A 19471-nucleotide genomic window follows, 5' to 3' on the forward strand; every position below is an offset into this window, starting at 1 on the left:
AATTCAGCACTGAAATCCTTAAAGTAATAGTACGGTTAAAGTCCCTTTTCTTTAAAAAAAAAAAAAAACTTTTAGGAGTGCAACGGAAGAGCAAACTCTAAGGCAAAAATGAATAAAGGGAACTAAGTTGCTTTTGATACATTTTTCCATTTCCATGTATCTAATTTGAAGACCCTTTCTGCTCCTTAAGTATGAATCACACCATTTTTTAGCTAAGGGAAAACGAGCAAGATTATGCTCCAAAAGAACATCCACTCCTCTGAACCCTTCATGGGCGACACAGGGTCCATCTGTCAGGTGCCATCCTCTATTCTAGGCCCGGTGTTATCTGGGCCGAATGCCTCCCTGGTGGTCGGTTTTCCAGCATCAACATGGATGGACCGCATTCTTTTTCACGAACCACATCCCAGATCTATACCCTTTCCAGACTCCAGGCAGCCCTCCTTTGCCTGTACATCAAACAACAGGAAGAATGCAGCTAATGTTAAAAGTCACTTATTTTTTTCCCTTAAATCCTGCTGGAGCACAAGGTAGGAATAACTCAGATGTCAATGGATATACCTGTTCTCCAGAGAACAGTGTCATAGAAGAAGGAAAACTCCATCTCCGTGTGATGCTCCAGGGAGGCCCAGCCCCTGGGGGCTGTCACGTAGATGTAGGACACATAGAGAGGCACGTGCACCGTCAGGAACGACTGAGCGGAGTCTCTCACCTGCCAAGAGAACAACGTGCACACAGGGAGGGTTATTTCTTCCCTGGGATGAAAAGGCATGTGATCACCATATCTCAGTTCAACCTCCACTAACCCATTTAGTTATTAATAAAGTGGCCAGAATTGTGGCAGGTGCCAGAGTAGAAGCTGGATCCTCAGCAGTGGAATGAACAAAATCACTGCCTGTATGGAACCTAAAGTCTAGTAAGGAAGATACAATAATTTTTAAAATAAGGTATATAGCCCTGGCCAGGGAGTTCAGTTGGTTAGAGCAGCATTCTGATATGTCAAGGTTGTGGGTTCAATCCCTGGTGAGGGCACATACAAGAATCAATCAATGAATGCATAAATAAGTGGAACAACAAATTGATGTTTCTCTCTCTCTCCCCAACCTCATCTCGCGCTCTAAAATCAATAAGTAAAAGTTAAAAAAAAAAAAAAAGTAAATAAGGGGTCAGGAACTGGTCAAGGTGCTTCTGGGGTAAAGCAATCTGGGAAGGTTTTTCCGAGGCGGTGACACTTGAACAAATACTTTGAAGAGCGAGAAGGAGTTTTGTCTTTACTGTTCAACTGCCAGGAGGCTTGGCTGAGATTTTACAATTTCAGTTGTTCCTAAAGGACTGATCAGACAAACCTGGGATCTACTGTCAGGACACAGTCCCTCGCCAACTGGACTTCCCAGTAACCTGTAGCAGAGCCTGAATTAACCCTAGTGGGGAAGATGCCCAAGTCTGGATCCGAGGGAGGAACGAGCGGCTGATGTGGATGTTCCAGCGAGCACGCACAGCTCCTGCTCCAGGGACCCCAGTCGCGGGATCTGGTATCATTTCTAGGAAACATACCAACAGACAGCTCAGGGCTGCATATGCTTAGATAATTTCCCATCTCATACAATGCTGTGTCGAAATAACTTTGAAAAGGCAGAATGGTGTCCTTTCAAAAGAACCCGTCTTCTGAGAGGGCACCTGTAACTACAATTTTATTTGGCTCAAAATTTTTTTATTTTACTATGCAATGAACAAAAACTGGATGGAAAAATAGCACCAGCAGAAGGCTTCATGGGGAAGTTAACTGTGTACACGCGTGTATGAGTGGGGGAGTTGGTTTACTTATTTTTTTTGTGTGTGGCAGAGACAGGGAGAGTTAGAGAGAGGGACAGATAGGGACAGACAAACAGGAAGGGAGAGAGATGAGAAACATCCATTCTTCCTTGTGGTTCCTTAGTTGTTCATTGATTGATTTCTCATATGTGCCTTGACAAGGGGGGAGGCACAGCAGACCAAGTAACCCCTTGCTCGAGCCAGCGACCTTGGGCTCAAGCTGGTGAGCTTTGCTCAAACCAGATGAGCCCGCGCTCAAGCTGGTGACCTTGGGGTCTCGAACCTGGGTCCTCCACATCCCAGTCCGACACTCTATCCACTGCTCCACTGCCTGGTCAGGCGGTTTACTCATTCTTAAATGTCTTATGTTTCCTTTATAAGTATATCTTTTTATAACAAAAAAGCTCAGTTTAAAACAATTTTATTTTTCATTAGTTAAATGGAACTTTATATATATTTTTTTGTTTGAAAATACAAATGCAAAGTATTTCTATGGTTCAATAAGGGAAAGAGCCAAATGCTTTGTTAATATTTATAACATCAAATTTGATTTCCCAAAAAGTATTTTTTCATCTTCAATGTTGCCAGGGACTTAAAATTTTATTCCAAAAAATTTTTTTCCTTTGTTTAAGTGAGAGGAGGGGAGATAGAGAAACTCCTGCATGGGCCCCGACCGGGATCCACCAAGCAACCCCTGTCTGGGGCCCATGCTCAGGTCAACTGAGCTGTCCTCAGTGCCAGGGGCTGATGCTCGGACCAACCAAGCCACTGGCTGTGAGAGGGGAAGAGGGGCAGAAGGGGGAGAGGGAGGGGGAGGGGGAGAGGGAGAAGCAGATGGTCGCTTCTCCTGTGTGCCTTGACCAGGATCGAACCCTGGATGTCCTCATGCCAGGCAGACTTTCTATCCACTGAGCAACCAGTCAGGGCCCCAACTTTTTCAAAGGACTCTACTAATTCCATATTTATTTAAAAAATTTTTTTTGATATGCCTTATTGTTTTCTTTAGAAAATTCCCAGATTTTATCTGGATCTCACACTATGTTCTGTCCAGTTAATATATAGGTTTTATTAAAGACACTGCCCTAATCTCACAACTACTGATACTAGGACCTCCAAAACTTCCCGAGTTCATTGGCAAAATTAGTTTTCCCTCTTCTGTTTCTTCTCCTTTAACCTTCCTATTACTTACTAACTTAAAAAGGGAAAACATCCCTGACAAATATTATTGTACTAAATGTGTCAGTGCCTATGTTAGTGCCTTTCCATGTTGAGATTATTAGCGACTGTTTCAGATGAGGTCCAGAGAGGTTATGTCTTGTTCAGGTCTGTTGCTATTTTATAAACATATGACCTGGGGCTTGGTTCTAAGTTCTATATTCTTTCTACCATATCTCAGGTATTTCAACTCTTTTTAAAGAAACAGACAATGATGAAGTATTTCTGTATAAATAATCTTTCTGTGTTGATGTAAGAAGTGGGACATATATAATAAGATCCTGTATCTGAAATTTTCAATTATATTCTGATAAAAAAAATACCCAAAAGTAGAATCAAAGTAAAATCATGTAGAGAATACCAACTTTGAGGGCCCAGGGAGAAACCAATCACTCAGTTTTGCACTTTCAAAAGTGAATGTAGGGTATAGAACTGCAGAGATGGAAAGAAAATCTAAGAATGCCTTAAAACTCCATTCAGTAGAGGGCAGTAGTGTATACAAAATGAGGGTTAACCAAAATGAGAGGCATCACAGAGAAACAAAACAAATTGGACTCAAAGATACTTCCCCAAAATGATCACCCTAAGTCCCTCTGCAAGTTCCCTCGTTCACTGTGGTTAAACCCGGTTTGAAATGAAGACCAATAGTGTCATTTTTAGTTCATTGAGATAACTGCTCAAAATGGTGTCGAATTTTAGATTTATTTTTCCTATGAGGGTGCATTAGCTTAATCCTTTGATATAACTGCCCTCCTAGGACTACGGCTTCTTGAGATAAAATTTTCTTTTGTCACTAATGTTTAATGACTGTTAAAAAGGGTCTATTTTTGCCAGGGTTGCCAGTTTGGAACAGACAGGAAATCAAGGCATTTTAAACAATGACACCTCCATAAGGCTTAGGATGACAAAGTTCTACTTACCTGTCATTTTGACTCATTTCCCCAGGTGGGGAAGAGAACACATCTACTTAGTAATGACTGTACCATAAAAATAGAAATCGCTTTGGCTTTCCAAAATATACCCAGAGGAAAAAAAACATTATATACTCAGAAAAGCAAACATTAGATTTTTATATAAATGACTATGCCAGACAGTGAATTTTCTTCCACATTAATTTGAACATTTAGAGGACTTGAGAGGCTCTCTCTAGCACGATGCTCCTAAGGTCTCACTTGGGGGACTTATAAAGAAGTCTCCCTTAGTTGGCTGGCCCAGTTCTGGCGGGGGGGGGGCACTGGGTACAAAGTGCTAACTGAAGCGCTTCTGGAACACGCAGGCTTCTCCTGGCATCCAGGTGCACGCAGCCTTCAGACAAGCCCCTGGCGCACCCACCTGGAAGTCGGCAGTTACAGACCCCCCACAGACATCAATTAACTCGGTCATGTCGTAATAGGCATCAAAGGTCCAGACGCAGCTCTTCAGGTTGAGGTGTTTGTAGAGCTGGATGGTCTTGGGCTCCCTCACACTGGAGTCAAATTGGAAAGGGCGGTCGTAGCCAGGCCCCATGGCCATGCTGCCGTAGACCTGGTCATCCAGGAACCCTGCCTCTGCAGAGGAGAGCGGGAAAGGACAAGAAACAATAACCCAGTGTGTGGACGTACCCCTTGCCGGCTGCCCAGAAGCCGGGTGGGGAGAAGGGACACATCCTTCTGACGCTGAGAGAGCTTCCCCTCCACCTGAGACTCTATTAACAGAACAGCCCAGGGCTCCCAACACACACAGTGAGGAGCTGAGGGGAGCTGGCTAACTACTGGCTGCCACACATTAGAGTGACCGGGTTCACAGGCTCCTCGGAGGATCTGCAGGAACCTGGCAGGAAAAGGTGAGCAAATGGCGCTGTAAAGGAAGACGTCGGAGCACGGTGGGCCTGCGTATTTGGACAAGAAAACACACTGAAGCTTTGCCTGTCACGCCTGACAAGTCTGGTTCTGTGCTTCAGTCAGGCCTTGAAGCAATGGGTTTACTATATGGATAATTTGTTGACGAGTTACTATTTTTTTTAAGACCAATTATTATAAAACAGCTTTTATGAAAAGTCAACAAACATCTAACACCCCCCTCCCCTCGTGTTAGTGAACTCTTGGGAAAAGTCTTAATTTTGTGTTAATGAATAAATAGCTTACTAATGATGCCTTTCTACATCTTCCCAGATACAGGCAAAAATTACTGGATCAAGGGCTGCCAGGCAACTGAACTATTTTAAATGAAGGAAGACCTTTATGCGGCAGAGAGCTAAATACAGATACAATTTTAGAACACTGTACTAGGGTTGAGAATTTTAGAGTACTAACAGCAACTCCAGGGTTCTGAGAGCTGATACATCTCCTCCCATGTTTGACAGCAGCACCCGACCCTCTGCCCCACAAGGGCTTGGGTCTCAACTCACACATGTTGAATTTAGTTGTGTTTAAGTAGCAAGAGGTGTAAACATTCAGCCTATAAACATAGTATGTTCCTTTCACTAGCTACAAATGTGGACAAATTAAACTTTCATGTGTAGTACAGTGACTTAGGAATAGTTTGAATTCAGCTAATTTCTACTCTGTAAAGACAGTCACTACCCAAACTGATGCTTAATGAACGTGAAAGAGCACAAGAATGCTTTTCTATCTCCAAAAACACTGTTGAGTGATCATCAGCTGGGAAGGGCAGAAGGGCACAGTTACTGAGCACCTGCTCAGGTAAACGGAAACAGGCAGGACTCTGCACCACCTCAGCTGTCAGTCCTCCAGGTGGGCTGCAGCTGCAGAGCCACGCAGGCGACACCAGGCCCCCGCTGGGGCAGCCAGCAGCCAGTGACCGAGGGAGGCGGTGGGTGGAAAGGTCTGCCTCTTAGGCTGACAGTAGGACAAGTCTGAATGACAGGCTCTATCCAGAGCTCCCTGAAGAGCTGGTCGAGGCCTTATCAGGATGCACTGCAGTTTGCTTTCTCCCTCTGCCCAATCCTGCTTCCTTTCCTTCCCTTTCACAGACATTGATCCCTAGTAAACAGCTTGGCCCCCAATTCCACCTCCACTTCTGTTCCTGGAGAGCCCACCCTAGAACACATAACCTCTGTGCTTCAGCTTTCTAAAGAGGCTGCGATAAAGGGATTTTCGGGCACAGATCCGAACATGCTCAAGGGGGGAGAGGAGGGGGGAGAACAAATATTTACCTTGGTTGGCACTTTAAAAAGTGCCAATGCATGTAAGTCAGTCAGAGAAAGACAAATAACAAATGACTTCACATACACGTGGAATCTGAAGAACAATAAAAACAGACAAAGAAAACAAACAGACTGGCAGATACAGAAGAAGACTGAGCTGCCAGAGGGGACGGTTGGGGGGCTGGGTGAAAGAGGGGAAGGGATTAAGAAGTACAAACTGGTAGTTGCAGAATTGTCATGGTGATTAAAATACAGCACAGGGAATACAATCAATAATATTCTAATAACTATGTATGGTGCCAGGTGGGTGCTGGAAATACCAGGGGATCAGTTTGTAAAGTATACTGCTCACAAAAATTAGGGGATATTTCAAAATGAATAGGAAAGGCTAAAATATCCCCTAGCTTTTGAGAGCAGTATATATGATTGTCTAATCACTATGCTGTTCACCTGAAACTAATACCAAATAATACTGAATGGGAACTATAATTGAAAAAATTTAAAAATTTAAATGATATATAAAAATGCTAGTGCATTTAATGCTCACCTTTGTCAGTATAATTGTTTTCTCATGTTATAGATAAGAAAAGAACGGCTTGGGGAGTGTGGGCGTGGGGCAGCTGTGTTAGGCTTGCTCGCTGGTGTACCAGCTGCAAGCACTATGCTCAATTAGTGCGTGAGCACCTGGCATGTGTGTGTATGACCTTCAGGGGTCGTCAAACTTTTTCTAAAAACCACCCACTTTTGCAGTGCTGGTAGACCTGGTCCCTACCGCCCACTAGTGGGCGTTCCAGCTTTCATGATGGGCCAATCCCAGCGCTGTTTGGTTGCACGGTAGGGACCAGGTTGACCAGCACTGCAAAAGTGGGCGGTTTTTATAAAAAGTTTGAGACCCCTGTAAGGTGCTTGTACTCGAGAGAGATGGGGAATTGTGGATACCCGGATTGCCTGCCCACCACTATGAGGGGCCATTTTGCTGTTTGTGTGCCAGAGAGGCACTTTCCCCTGCCTGTGTGCTTGTGCACCGTTGTGAGACTTTATTAAACGGAATGGCCCAAAGCTTTTCAGGCCCAACGTTTCTTTACCATTGCCTGAATCCAATATGGATCTGTCTGTCCTCGGCCACCGGCACGACAGGGAGGTCCAGCCACGGGCTAAGGATCTGAACCTAAGTTAGTTTGATATCAAAGTCCTTGTTTTCTCCTGTTCATGTCATTGTCTAAGCTGCTTAGGTTTGGTCGCCTGCTCAGAAGGAGATCGGCTAATCGTGCAGATCTTGGGGGTGGGAAAACATGAAAAGCAGGGTTTATTTAGCCATCGCCCAAGCCCACTGGGCTGCGCTGGAAGGGTGAGCCGGCACACAGCTATCCCTCACCTGAGATGCCTCTCAGATCCTGGGTGGTGACGAGGTTGGAGCAGACGTGCTGGTGTCTGTAGATGGACTCGGATAATAGGAAATGCAGGTTGTGCAAGGGCATGGTGGAGACAAGGGGCAGCATTCCGTCCTGGTGTGGGATCTGCACCGCAATGTGGATTCTAAGGGGCGAAAGGCAGGCATAACTGGTCAGCTGCATGCTAAAAACAGTTCACACGGAACATTCTCTCTCAAAACCCACTTTGTCTTCCCAGTGAATTGATCCATTTTTTTGTTCCCTAAAGCTTTCTATGTTGTAAGATTTCTCTCTGAGCATGAGGGTATGTTGTACATGTAGGGTTGTATTTTCTCCCGAGAGATCCTTCAGACTCAGGACTGATAGCAATCAGAAATGAGATTTCTTTTTGTTCTACTACACAAGGAAAGATAAAATCCCAACCACAAATTACTTTAAAGCTCTTTTTTTGCTTTAAATGGAAGCTTTGTTACCTCAGGAGCTAAAGCTGAGTGGCGGATACAGGTGCTGCTCCCTTCTCGGTCACAGTGAGTGTGTGGGGCTCGGGTAAGGTCAACACTCACATTTTAAAAAAATATTTACTTTAATACAACTCTTAAACACTAAGGACAATGTCCATATCCAGAAAATACCTCAGAGATAATAATATCCCACTACTCATACTCCCCCTCCCCCACGGAAGGAACTGTCCCTCTCCTCACTGGCCTCCTTCTGCAATACGCTCTCCCTCCATCTACATTCTTCAGCATCTAAGTGCCTTTGTACTAGAAAATCTGTAACTTATTTATGTTGGCAGCTATTTCTTGCCTGTTTGCAGACTCTGTTTATCTTGCCTCCCCACTCTGAGGGCCAGTACCTTTTCCTTCACTTCTTTTGTTTCTTTAGAGCATGTAGTTTACAATTCTAAATAAAATACAAGCTTAATAAACATTAAGACTGCACCACAATGAAACTGTACTTGCCGGCTGCATGTTTTTATTGTACAAGTTTAAATTTGCAAAGTGTTTATTAAGGTGCGTTTTGAGTTTTTACAGCTTATGTCTCAGAGCAAGGTCCCACGTTTATAAGAGGAATTAGAATTTTGGCATATGAATAGGATAGCTCTTTTTCTCATGAAGGGGCCAGTAGTGCCCTGGTACTTCTGTTATTGCTTTCTAACAAAGATAAATTTTATTCTCTTAGAACAAAAGAAGGATTTACATATTCTTGGCTATATATTCAAATCTGTTTTCTTCCCATGCAAATGAACCCCTTTCTCTGAACTCAGTTGCTCACAAAGGCACACATATAATACTATGAGGTTTAATGAATATGTATAATATACATGAATTCTTTTTATAGTTTTGCCCTGCAAAGATGAAAGTATTCATCTTCCACCAACATCATGGTAGCACAAGAAAATATAAAGGCACAGCTGCCCTCTGAGGTGCAAAGAAGCAGTGTCCCAGGCACAGGGAATACAGAATAAATAATCACGGTCCCTACCCTCTCCATGGACTATGGGGACAGAGAGAATGAATGATGACAATGCTTTTAAAGAGGCACAGGGGGCCAGAAGAGCTGGAAGGAGGAGCTTCCAAACTAAATTGGAGATGATGAAAAAGTTCCTAGAAGAGATGCCATGAGCTAGGTACAGGAGGACAACTGGATTTAACTACACTGAGAAGGGGTCGGGGGTGAGTTGGAGTCAGGAGCCATGGAAAGGTGGAGGCAGGTCACCTAAAAGAGTTTGAAGCCTTGAGTAAGCTACAGTGATTTGCTGTGGGTAGACTGGTAGGTGACAATGACAAGATGAAAGAAATGAGGCTAGGATGGGCAAGCGGCTGGATCTGAGGGAGCCTTTGAAGAAGTTAAACTTATTCTGAAGCATGCACCAACTCTATACCTATTTTGTTGAAGCATCACTCACAGATCTTCCCTGCCTGGAAAATACACACAGAAGAGCCCGAGATCCACGCCGCCCTCTTATTGTGGATGGCCCTGCCAGGCTGACCTGTTAGGATGCTCCTTGTGTTTGACATCCAGGTATTTCAAAGTTGCGATGAAAGACTGTGCCTGGAAGCCTCTTGCTGTCCCAGCCACCACTGGGGTGTGGCAGATAGCACTGTCTGTTCCGATGGTGACAATGTTGCTTCTTAAGGGGGTCCCCACGTGACCCACTTTGTCTATAGCCTTTGCCACACAACGCAAGTGGAACCTCCGGCTGAAGTAAATGCTATCCAGAACCTACCAGGAAGAATAAAGCACCTCAGACATGTATATATATACTCCTTGAATAGCTCCTTAAAATGTGTCTTCTGGGTGAGTTGACACAACCAGTTCCTGGCACAAGATAATCTGTGAAGACAATCCATCTATCCATCTATCCATCCGTCCGTCCGTCCGTCCGTCCATCCATCCATCCCTCTACCACATAAATGTTGACTTTCTACCAGGAGTAAGGCACTATAGACAGAACAGTGAGTACTTATAGACTAAGTCAGTAAGTCATGCAACGAGCAAGTAGACAGATGTAAAGTAAGAGCCCAGATATGACTGGTTACCAGTGATGGTAATGTTCTCTTTACATGTTAGGTTCAGTGTAAGGACCACTCAACTGGTTTTCAGCCCTTTTAGTAAAAGTCATTGGCTTCCAAGTCGATTTTGTTAAGAGCATGGTGTCAGGATACAGAGGAGAGGTACTTCCATCCCAGGAGTTCTTATTTTTCTTTATTTTCTACTGCTTTCCTTCCTCCAACCCCTATCTAATGACCACACACATTGCAAGGGTTACAATAACATGCAGGCTGGAAGTGAAGAACTTGGCTTCTGATATCAACTGCCCTTTGAAGTTATTTTTACAGATTCTTTCATGTTCCCAGACATAGAGAAGCCATAAGAGTGCTTAACTCAATCTATGCAGAGGCACACAGGTCACAGAACTCTAGGTAATGTGTGCATACAGACAGAGAAGCAAATACCAGGAAAAATTAATTAGTTCTGTGTGCCACAGACCTCCCACAAAGCAAACATACAAACTTATGAATTCTACCCATGAAAACAATTTTCATCGAAGTCTATTAAAAATTAAAGATTTTTTCCATTAAAATTTTTAATTAGCTGCTAACACATTTATTTATTTACACATGGATTTAGATCAGAAGAGATTTGAGGCATCTTACAAAAATGCATAAAGTATATGAAATTAAATAAATAATGAGTGCAGTGGATAATGTGTTGACCTGGAACACAGAGGTCACTAGTTTAAAACCCTGGGCTTGCCCAGTCAAGGCAAAAACAGGAAGCAACTACTTCGAGTTGTTTTCCCCCCTCCTCTCTAAAAATAAATAAATGAATAAACTAGTAAATAAATAATGAAAGAAATAAGGATACAGCAAAGAAGACTGGGGTATAAGTATTAGTCACCAGTTCATTGCAAGAAGAAAAACTGAAATGTGAAGTAATTATTATAAACTTGCTACCTGTTTAAAATGTGTATTTGGCTCACATCAGATCAAACTCCTTTCATGGTTCTGTTAAATGGAGACTCAGATACTTATAAAACAACACGCTGTTAAATCTTGCCATTTAAAGTTTTCTTTTCTTTCTTTTTTTTTTAGGTGGGAGGAGGGGAGATAACGAGGCAGATTCCTGCATGCTCTCCGACTGGGATCTGCCTGGCAACCCCATCTGAGGCTGATGCTCTAGCTCCAAGCTACCTTCAGCAACTGGGGCTGATGCGCTCCGACAGAGCTGTCCTCACACCTAGGGCTACACTTGAACCAATGGAGCCACTGGCGGCAGGAGGGAAAGAAGGAGAGAAGGGGGAGAGAGAGGAGAGAGAAGCAGATGGTCGCTTCTCCTGTGTGCCCTGACTGGGAATCAAACCCGGGATGTCCATACACCGGGCTGATACTCTGTCCACTGAGCCACTGGCCAGGGCCTAAAGTTTTCAATAATATAGAAGATAATTTAAATTTGAGCTAGGTTAAGTTGCAAAAATACCTCCTATCCTTTCTGAATAAGTTGTGCCAAAGCAATGGATATGAGTGACCCCACTTTATCTAGGTCTAATAGCTTCCTCCACTATTATCCCATCAAAGTGATGTACTTATTAAAGTGAGAACAAACAATGGGTTGAAGAGGAGAAATTCAGTCTAAAAGAAATCTCTAATTTCTAACTAAGTGCACTAATTTTAGTCACAAATCACTGGGTGTGTACAATGCACCAGATACTGGGCTGAGCCTCTGCCTCCACTGCGTTCTGCTTTCTCCCTGAAGGGAATGAACTGCGCTGTGTGAGGAGCAGTCCCTGGAGTGCACCATGTCCTCCGCCTGGGAGAATCATCACTGCGCCCTGCTCTCTGGTGCTGCCAGAGGCATACAATGCACCAGATACTGGGCTGAGCCTCCGCCTCCACTGCGTTCTGCTTTCTCTCTGAAAGGAATGAACTGCACTGTGTGAGGAGCAGTCCCTGGAGGGCACCATTTCCTCCGCCTGGGAAGACCATCACTGCTCCCTGCTCTCTGGTGCTGCCAGAGGCCGTGGTCTGCTCTCCTAACTCTTTGAGAACAGCAGCTGCATTGTGACCTTTCTTTCAAGTTCTTCCACGGGACTTGGTAAAATGCTGGTCACTCGATAGGAACTTCTATCCTCTTGTTTAATAAGTGGTCCCTAGTACGTGCCGTCCATGCTCTGGCCACTTGGGGATATACAAATGTGGGAGACCCCTTGGTTCACGTCCTTTAGGAGTTTATAGCCTACTACTTATTGAATGATTGAAGACATGTGAACAAAAAGTAGTCATTAGCTGTACCGACTTGAAACCTCTGACTTACTATACTGTTTATAGGTCACATTTATATTTGGTTTGTCTAACCTTGTCCAGCAGCTGAGTGGAAGAGGTATGATTTTGCAGACCAGGACACCGACACAGAGAGGTTAAGTAACCTCTTAACAGCACGTAGTTAAAAACAGGCAGAATTAAGGTTTGTAAACAGGGTGTCTGAGTAGTAGTTTAGTTCTTTCTGCTACATCATATATATATATGCCTTCCTTATATATAAGAATAAAAAGACTGTATGCACTGTGTGTACCTGCTCATTTCTTTATTGTATTTTTTTGTAAGAGAGAGAGGGGAAGCGGGGTGAGAGGAAGAGAGAGAGAGAGAGAGAAAGAAAGGCATTTATTTGCTGATCTACTTAGTTGTATCATTTGGACCTTAGGGAGTTTGGCAGAGTCAGGGTGACAAAGAGAAACACCAGTTTTCTCCCTACGCAACCAGTCCAAGACCCCCTGACCTACCATGTGGTTGACACTGGTGAATGGCGTATTGTCGGTGATGGTCTCAAAGGGAGACCGGGCCCCGTTGCCGTCAGTGGGGGCAGCCACTTCCCAGCTGAACTGCACAGACGTCTGGTTGATGCCAGCCTCGCCACACCGCTCCTTCATGACGGCGTACCTGGGGAAATGCGGGTCACAGGGGGTGACACACACCAGGGGGTAGCCTGGGGAGGGAGATTTCCTGACTCCTTCCTTGGTCGCCTCTTCTACATGGTCATAGTCCGCAAGCGTGACAACCTGCAAGGGAGCAACAAAGCTTCAGCCTGGGTTTGGCATCGGGAAGGTCAGAGAACTCAGGCTCCACAAGACCCACGAGATCATGGGATTCTCGAAAATCTAACAGAACTTTACAATGCTTTACGGGCAGCCCTAGAAGATCCCACAGACCTTGGGCAGTGGAGAAGATCCTTCTACTACTCAGCTAAAGCTTTATTATCTTATTAGTATTATTCCTAAACCAGAGCTCTATCAAGCATGTGAAAAATACTTTTATTTTCCCGCACACTGTAACTGAAACTATACCATGAATGGCAGTTCCTAGTTCAAAGTTGCATTAAATTGTTGACGGTATGCACTAGCACATTTGGCAAAATAAGAATAAATATGAGTAGTGTATTCTTCCCATGGTCAAATGAGACACATTTTGGAATGATTCTTCTGCTACATGACAGCGGTCAGGGGAGGTTAGAAGACTTGTTCTGACTGCTTCATTATTATGGGTTAAAAGCCCTTCTGCAACCTCTGGGCATTTTCTTCCTAATTGTAAAGTCGGTACTACAGATTTTTAATTCTATGTGTGTGGCCAGCATGAAGGATAATAGATATGGGGTAGCATTGCTTTTTTATTTTACTCTTCTAGGTCCTACCAAAGAAGTGAGAAGATCAATTACGTTGTGCTTTCTATCTTTATCAGACTACATGATCTTACTTTTATGTTGGAACAGAATTTATTATTCTTTGCACGACTGATATTTGTGCCAAATAATTCTTGGTCATTGGAGTTGTCCTGTGCATTGAAGAATGTTTAGTAGCATCTCTGGCTTCTACCCACTAGATGCTAATAACACCCAATATGACAGTCATAACAACTAAAAATGTCACCAGCAATTGCCAAATGTCTATGGAGGAGGTAGCAGAAAGAGGAGGTGTTGCAGGGGAGGGGACAAAATTGCTCCTGTTTGAGAACCACTGTGTTAGAGGAATGAAGAAGGTATATAGCACGGAAGTCCTACTTATCTCACATTCTTTTCCACTAGTCACTAAGACAAAAAAGCAACCCTTGGGTCAAGCAACTCACAATGGGTGGTGCTGGCAATATCAGACTCCCTGCTGCCTCCTGGTCTAGAATCGTCACTGTGGCAGTGGTCACTTCACCAAGAACTGCTTCCACTGGGTCATCTGGGCCAAGGACCAGGGAGAAGGATTCATGCCATTCCCGGTCTTCATTGGACAGGATCTCAACTTTAAAAAAGATATGATCCACACCTTCGCCAAGGACAGAACACAAGGACAGTGGAAGTTCTCGTTAGGTTACTGACCTAGGACAATGCTTCATGTTTAAACACATCCTTTCCTTTTAGAGGTTTCCTATAAAGGCAGTGGCTGCTGATCGCGTTGGTCCATCCCAAATAGGGAATCTACTTTATAGACCCGAATCCACCTGTGATAGAGGCTCAGTATTGCAGATTTACTACTATTCAACACCATATGAGGATTAATGGCCCCTGTCTGACACTAGTTGGCAGTAATAAAAATCTATGATCCAAAATACACTCTACCCTGGTTATGAGGGGTTTTTGCTTAATATTTCTTTCCCCTTTACATGTAGGCATGAGCGCCTGTGTGGCCGCAAGGGCGTGCACACAGACATGTTTCATAGCCGTCCCCTGAGAAGGGAAGCAATGGCTCCAAGGCTCCCTACCAGGCAAGTTTCATAAAGTCGAGAAGGCGAAGGTCTGGCAGCCTTCAAGGGGCAGCAATAGAGTCTTAGAAACCCTCTCCTTTTTCCTAAAATGACTCTCAGAAAGTGCAAATATTCCTGGCAGTAAAGGGCCCTTCCTTGTTTCCTATGGACATCTGGGCTCGGTTACTGTAAGAGCTCTATTTTCCCCAAGTCCTTATGCAGAAAATGTAAAAGGAAAGACACTCGGAACAGAGAGGTCCTCCTGCAGATGTGGGGAAAGGACATCTGCTTTTCCAGAAAACACCAACCGGACATACAAAAGATGGAGCTGCAAGCCCCCTGAGGCTCCAGGGCTGTGCGAGAGATATCCAGAGACCCCCCCCCAAACTCACTTCTAAGGGAGTCATTTTCTCTCTCCACTTGCCAAGACAAAAGAACTGAAAAGAATTAATGCTGTTGCCCGCTTCTGGCTACAGTAGAAATGATGCCATCATTGACATTAGCCTCTTCACCTTACACTTCTCCAGAAAGGTCTGTGAAAAAAACCTAGCATATAATTCAGCCCCTTCCCTGTCTCATCCTCCCTCCAAATTAGTACATCAGACAGTCAAACAGCCAGTTGTGGCTTCAATCCCACCTTTCTCCCTTCCCTGACTTGTCGCCATAGCTCTCTAGGAGATACCATTTTTGGAAACTCCAGAATAGGGTGTCTGTCTCATTTCCTAGTAGATGTTAAACCACTTGAGCACAGAGTCTGTGCCTTCTGGATTTTAGCAACCCTCATCTTAAAGAGCCCAGCACAGTGGTTGCTTCCAATATTTGTGGAATGATGGCAGTGGTTTACATTTTTTTTGAAAATCAAGTGCTCCTGTTACTCAACCAAATCATGGAACAACAACAACAAAAATCCTTTTAAATGAAGCAAAATGCCATGGATGATTCGAAGTCAGTGGTCTATTTTTTTTTCTGTGCCATTTTTACTAATTAATAATTCCAAAATCCACAGTAATCTCAAATGTGTGCTTAAAAGATACTTTATGCTATTGGAATAACTGTTTTCCTCTTTCACTTCCCTGCTCATTCCTTTGTTCAAATAGAAGATATTCTGATTTGCTATTAAGTAAAATCCACAGATGAGGAAGGCCATTCAATTACCAGGACTGAACTTCAAGACTCGGCTCTTTGGGTAATAATCCACACCAGACTGGGCAGACCCGTCCCGCGTGCTACAGCGGACCTTGGACGTCCTGTTCTGATCCCCTCTGCGGATCACCCTGATGTTTAGAATGGCTGTGGCATCTGGCCCCGACGGTTCCCGGACTTGGTATGCAGCTTCCTCAAACTCAATAGTGGGGGCTGAGGAGACATGGGCAGGAAACAAGAGCAAGTTAGAAAAGCAGAAGGATTCCGACTTCCGTGGAACACTTGCTAATGACAAGAGGGTTTTTTTTCATAGTTAACAACACAAAGACAAAATGGCTTACAGTTATGAAAACCAATCAGTATTTACCCTTAAGCAATCTGGGGATAAAAAAATTTATTTGTGATTTTTGTAGAAGTGTTTTCTCATGTTTCTTACTAAAAACAATAAGACGGGGGAAATATTTTTAAGGGCTTTTGGAAAGCATGATGTCCAAGTTTCCTTCTAGGCAAGACAACTCACAGAATGTTTTAAAATTTGCACAATTTATCAAGGGACTAAGACATAGTTTGCGGCTGATATATGTCTATTAACTGATTGCATGAATCAACTCCTTTTCATTTATGATACATAAATTTCTAAGGTTAATAATTTATTTCACTAATATACAATTTAAATTTACCCAGTCCTTCTCTCATCTCTGGTCCTTCTGATCCTCCTGGTGCTGTCACCTCCCCCCACCCTTAGCTTTTCCTAGCTCCTCACAGGTTATCTAGTGAAGAATGGGTGGTTTCAATGACTGGCTAGAAAGATCATTCAGAAAGAGACTTCTGTACACAATCTGGCTTAAGGTAATACTATTATTGCTAGGCTATGGTTAATATTCTAATGGTAATTTTTACAAAAGGTTCTAATTATGCCTTCTTTTCTATTATATTTTTATGGGGAAGGGTGAAGTGGTAGTGGTAGAGAGAGTAGGATAAAAAATTCAGAGTAATTACAAATTCTATGCCATTTTTAACATATAAAATTTTGCAGAGATTGCTAGAGTCTCTCTTCATTTCCCTTTAAGAAATTCTTTCTAATTGTAGACGATAAGCCTCATTGGAGGCTGCACTGATTTTAAATACATGTTATTTGAAACTTAGGAGTGTCTCTGTAACACAAGGTGAATTCATCGCCACTCTGAGCTTCAGCCATTGGGTTTGCTGTGTGACTGGGAAGGGTCCACTGCAGGACCTGACTTTCCTCGGGTAGTAATTCAACTTCAAGGCTGGCTTTTCTTATTTACCCAATGTCCAAATTAGTCCCTGATTTTATGTATGCATAGCATGATCCTTGGTATACAGGAAATATTCAATAAAACTGCTATTATTATTTGTAATATTATTATCCATTCACTCATTAAAATATCTTTTTTTTTTTCTTTATTTTTCTGAAGCTGGAAACAGGGAGAGACAGTCAGAGACAGACTCCCGCATGCGCCCGACCGGGACCCACCCGGCACGCCCACCAGGGGCGACGCTCTGCCCACCAGGGGGCGATGCTCTGCCCCTCAGGGTGTCGCTCTGCCTCGACGACCAGAGCCACTCTAGTGCCTGGGGCAGAGGCCAAGGAGCCATCCCCAGTGCCCGGGCCATCTTTGCTCCAATGGAGCCTTGGCTGCGGGAGGGGAAGAGAGAGACAGAGAGGAAGGAGGGGTTGGGGGTGGAGAAGCAGATGGGCGCTTCTCCTATGTGCCCTGGCCGGGAATCGAACCCGGGTCCCCTGCACACCAGGCCGATGCTCTACTGCTGAGCCAACCGGCCAGGGCCTAAAATATCTATTTTAATAAAACAATTATGTCCCAATTTGTAACAGATTTTGCATTTGTAACAGATTTTGCTTTCTCTGGTGCTGGGGTCACTCTTTACTACTACCTGATTAAAAAATTTAAGGGGTTTTTTTTGTTTGCTTGCTTTTTTTTTTTTAGGTTAGTAAGCCCAGTCAATGAGAAAAAAGAAAACTGAGAAATTAGACTTTTCTAAGAAGGTGCAGGATTAAAATTAATTTATTGTATTCAACTGATTGTGATTGTATTTCCAGCTCTGCTCCTGAACTGCAGTGACTTAAGTAGTTTTATTCTGTGTCTTAATGTCTTCGTTCTAGCTTTCAACCATACTTGTTCCTTACATCTTGACAGTGTGGTAGGAAATAATGAGATTAAAAATACCTATAAACTTATTGGAGCTTTATAGACAATTAGCATTTGCTGCCAACATTTTATATATATACTGCAAGATTATTATCTGTAGGCACTTTTGTAGCACTTTCATTTTTCAAAAACACAATTACATTATTAGTAAATGTAGGTTGAGTGTCTATTAGAGTATCTGTTACCATCTTCATCATTGGATATGGTGATGGTGGCCATGTTATTCTTTCCAACTCTCGCTCCACTCCAGTGGTTTCCAAGAGGATGGCCGAGGTAGACCCTGAACTGTTCCTCAGGCTCGAACATGGAGTCATCATGGATAGAGACAGTACAGTTCTTCATCTAGAATCAATAGCATAAGAGAAGATTAAAATTTGCAGTGAGATACCAATAATTTGCTTGGTTTTCCTGGAAAAAAAAATGATTTTTCTTCTTTGCAGCATTCAAGAGTCAACGCAAATCCAAAAGAATCAAAAGCATTTCATTTATAAAATAGAATGCTTATCTCTGAGAGTTCGTGTCTGTGTGAAACCTACTTATATGTGGAGCCTTGAATGAGGCCATTCCAAACCATTTTGAGTTATTGGTAATGAGTTATGAAAAAAAAAAAAAGATCAAATAAAACACCCACTATTGAGTACATGTAGAACATTTGTATGCTTTCCCACATTTTCCTGGGCTAACCAATATATTTGGACAGGCTATCATAAGTAGATTTCTGATGCGGGGTGTTCAACATATGGATTAGACTTCCCGGAGAGCTAAATAATGTTCCTTTTCCATTGTAAAAACTGAATAGTCATATAAAGAACTTTAGAAAGGCTTCCTATTAAGCTAAAGACACCTCTAAATGTTGCAGAATTCTCGAATGTGCTGCCAAATGTGGTCTCATATGAAAACTGCTGAGCACGGAAAGTCTCAGAACCCAACCTAAATTCCTGTTTGATGGAAAGAATCATGTTTCTCAAATTGAATATTCTCTACTGAGGATTGTACCCTTCAGAAATGTAAAAGAAGGTAACAACATTTTAGGTAACAGAGTAGCCTCAATACTAGAGTCATGTGGTAAGTGGGATTATTTTTAATTGAACCATTTAAAATCCACTATACTACTATATGCATAGGCTATGTGGTTATAAAGAAGTTTCATCCTCGTACCTCCTAATTATACTAAATATTGTGGAACATTCCTGTGAACATTTATATATGGCTTGCTAACCTGATTTTAAATCCCTGAAGAATGTTTCTTTTTTTCTACCATATCTTATTTATAATAAGAATATCTTTATAGAAAATATAGATTTAGTAGTGACTCTTCAGGCTATCTTTAAAAGAAGACCTTCTAGT

General features: G+C 43.0%; 1 protein-coding gene across 2 annotated transcripts in view; it reads right to left on the reverse strand.

Moving 5' to 3' along the window:
- Positions 1–19471, reverse strand: part of FRAS1 (Fraser extracellular matrix complex subunit 1) — a 514100-nt gene that overhangs the window by 24765 nt on the left and 469864 nt on the right. For both annotated transcript variants that reach the window (XM_066279180.1, XM_066279181.1), the window contains 8 exons: positions 18310–18466; positions 15945–16145; positions 14184–14371; positions 12848–13123; positions 9557–9789; positions 7548–7708; positions 4360–4574; positions 562–712 (listed from right to left, as the gene is read on the reverse strand). In XM_066279180.1, coding sequence (XP_066135277.1) covers positions 562–712; positions 4360–4574; positions 7548–7708; positions 9557–9789; positions 12848–13123; positions 14184–14371; positions 15945–16145; positions 18310–18466 — 1582 coding nt within the window. The remainder of the gene's footprint in view (positions 1–561; positions 713–4359; positions 4575–7547; positions 7709–9556; positions 9790–12847; positions 13124–14183; positions 14372–15944; positions 16146–18309; positions 18467–19471) is intronic.

This window comes from Saccopteryx bilineata, chromosome 5, assembly GCF_036850765.1.
Source record: "Saccopteryx bilineata isolate mSacBil1 chromosome 5, mSacBil1_pri_phased_curated, whole genome shotgun sequence".
Classification (NCBI taxonomy): domain Eukaryota; kingdom Metazoa; phylum Chordata; class Mammalia; order Chiroptera; family Emballonuridae; genus Saccopteryx; species Saccopteryx bilineata.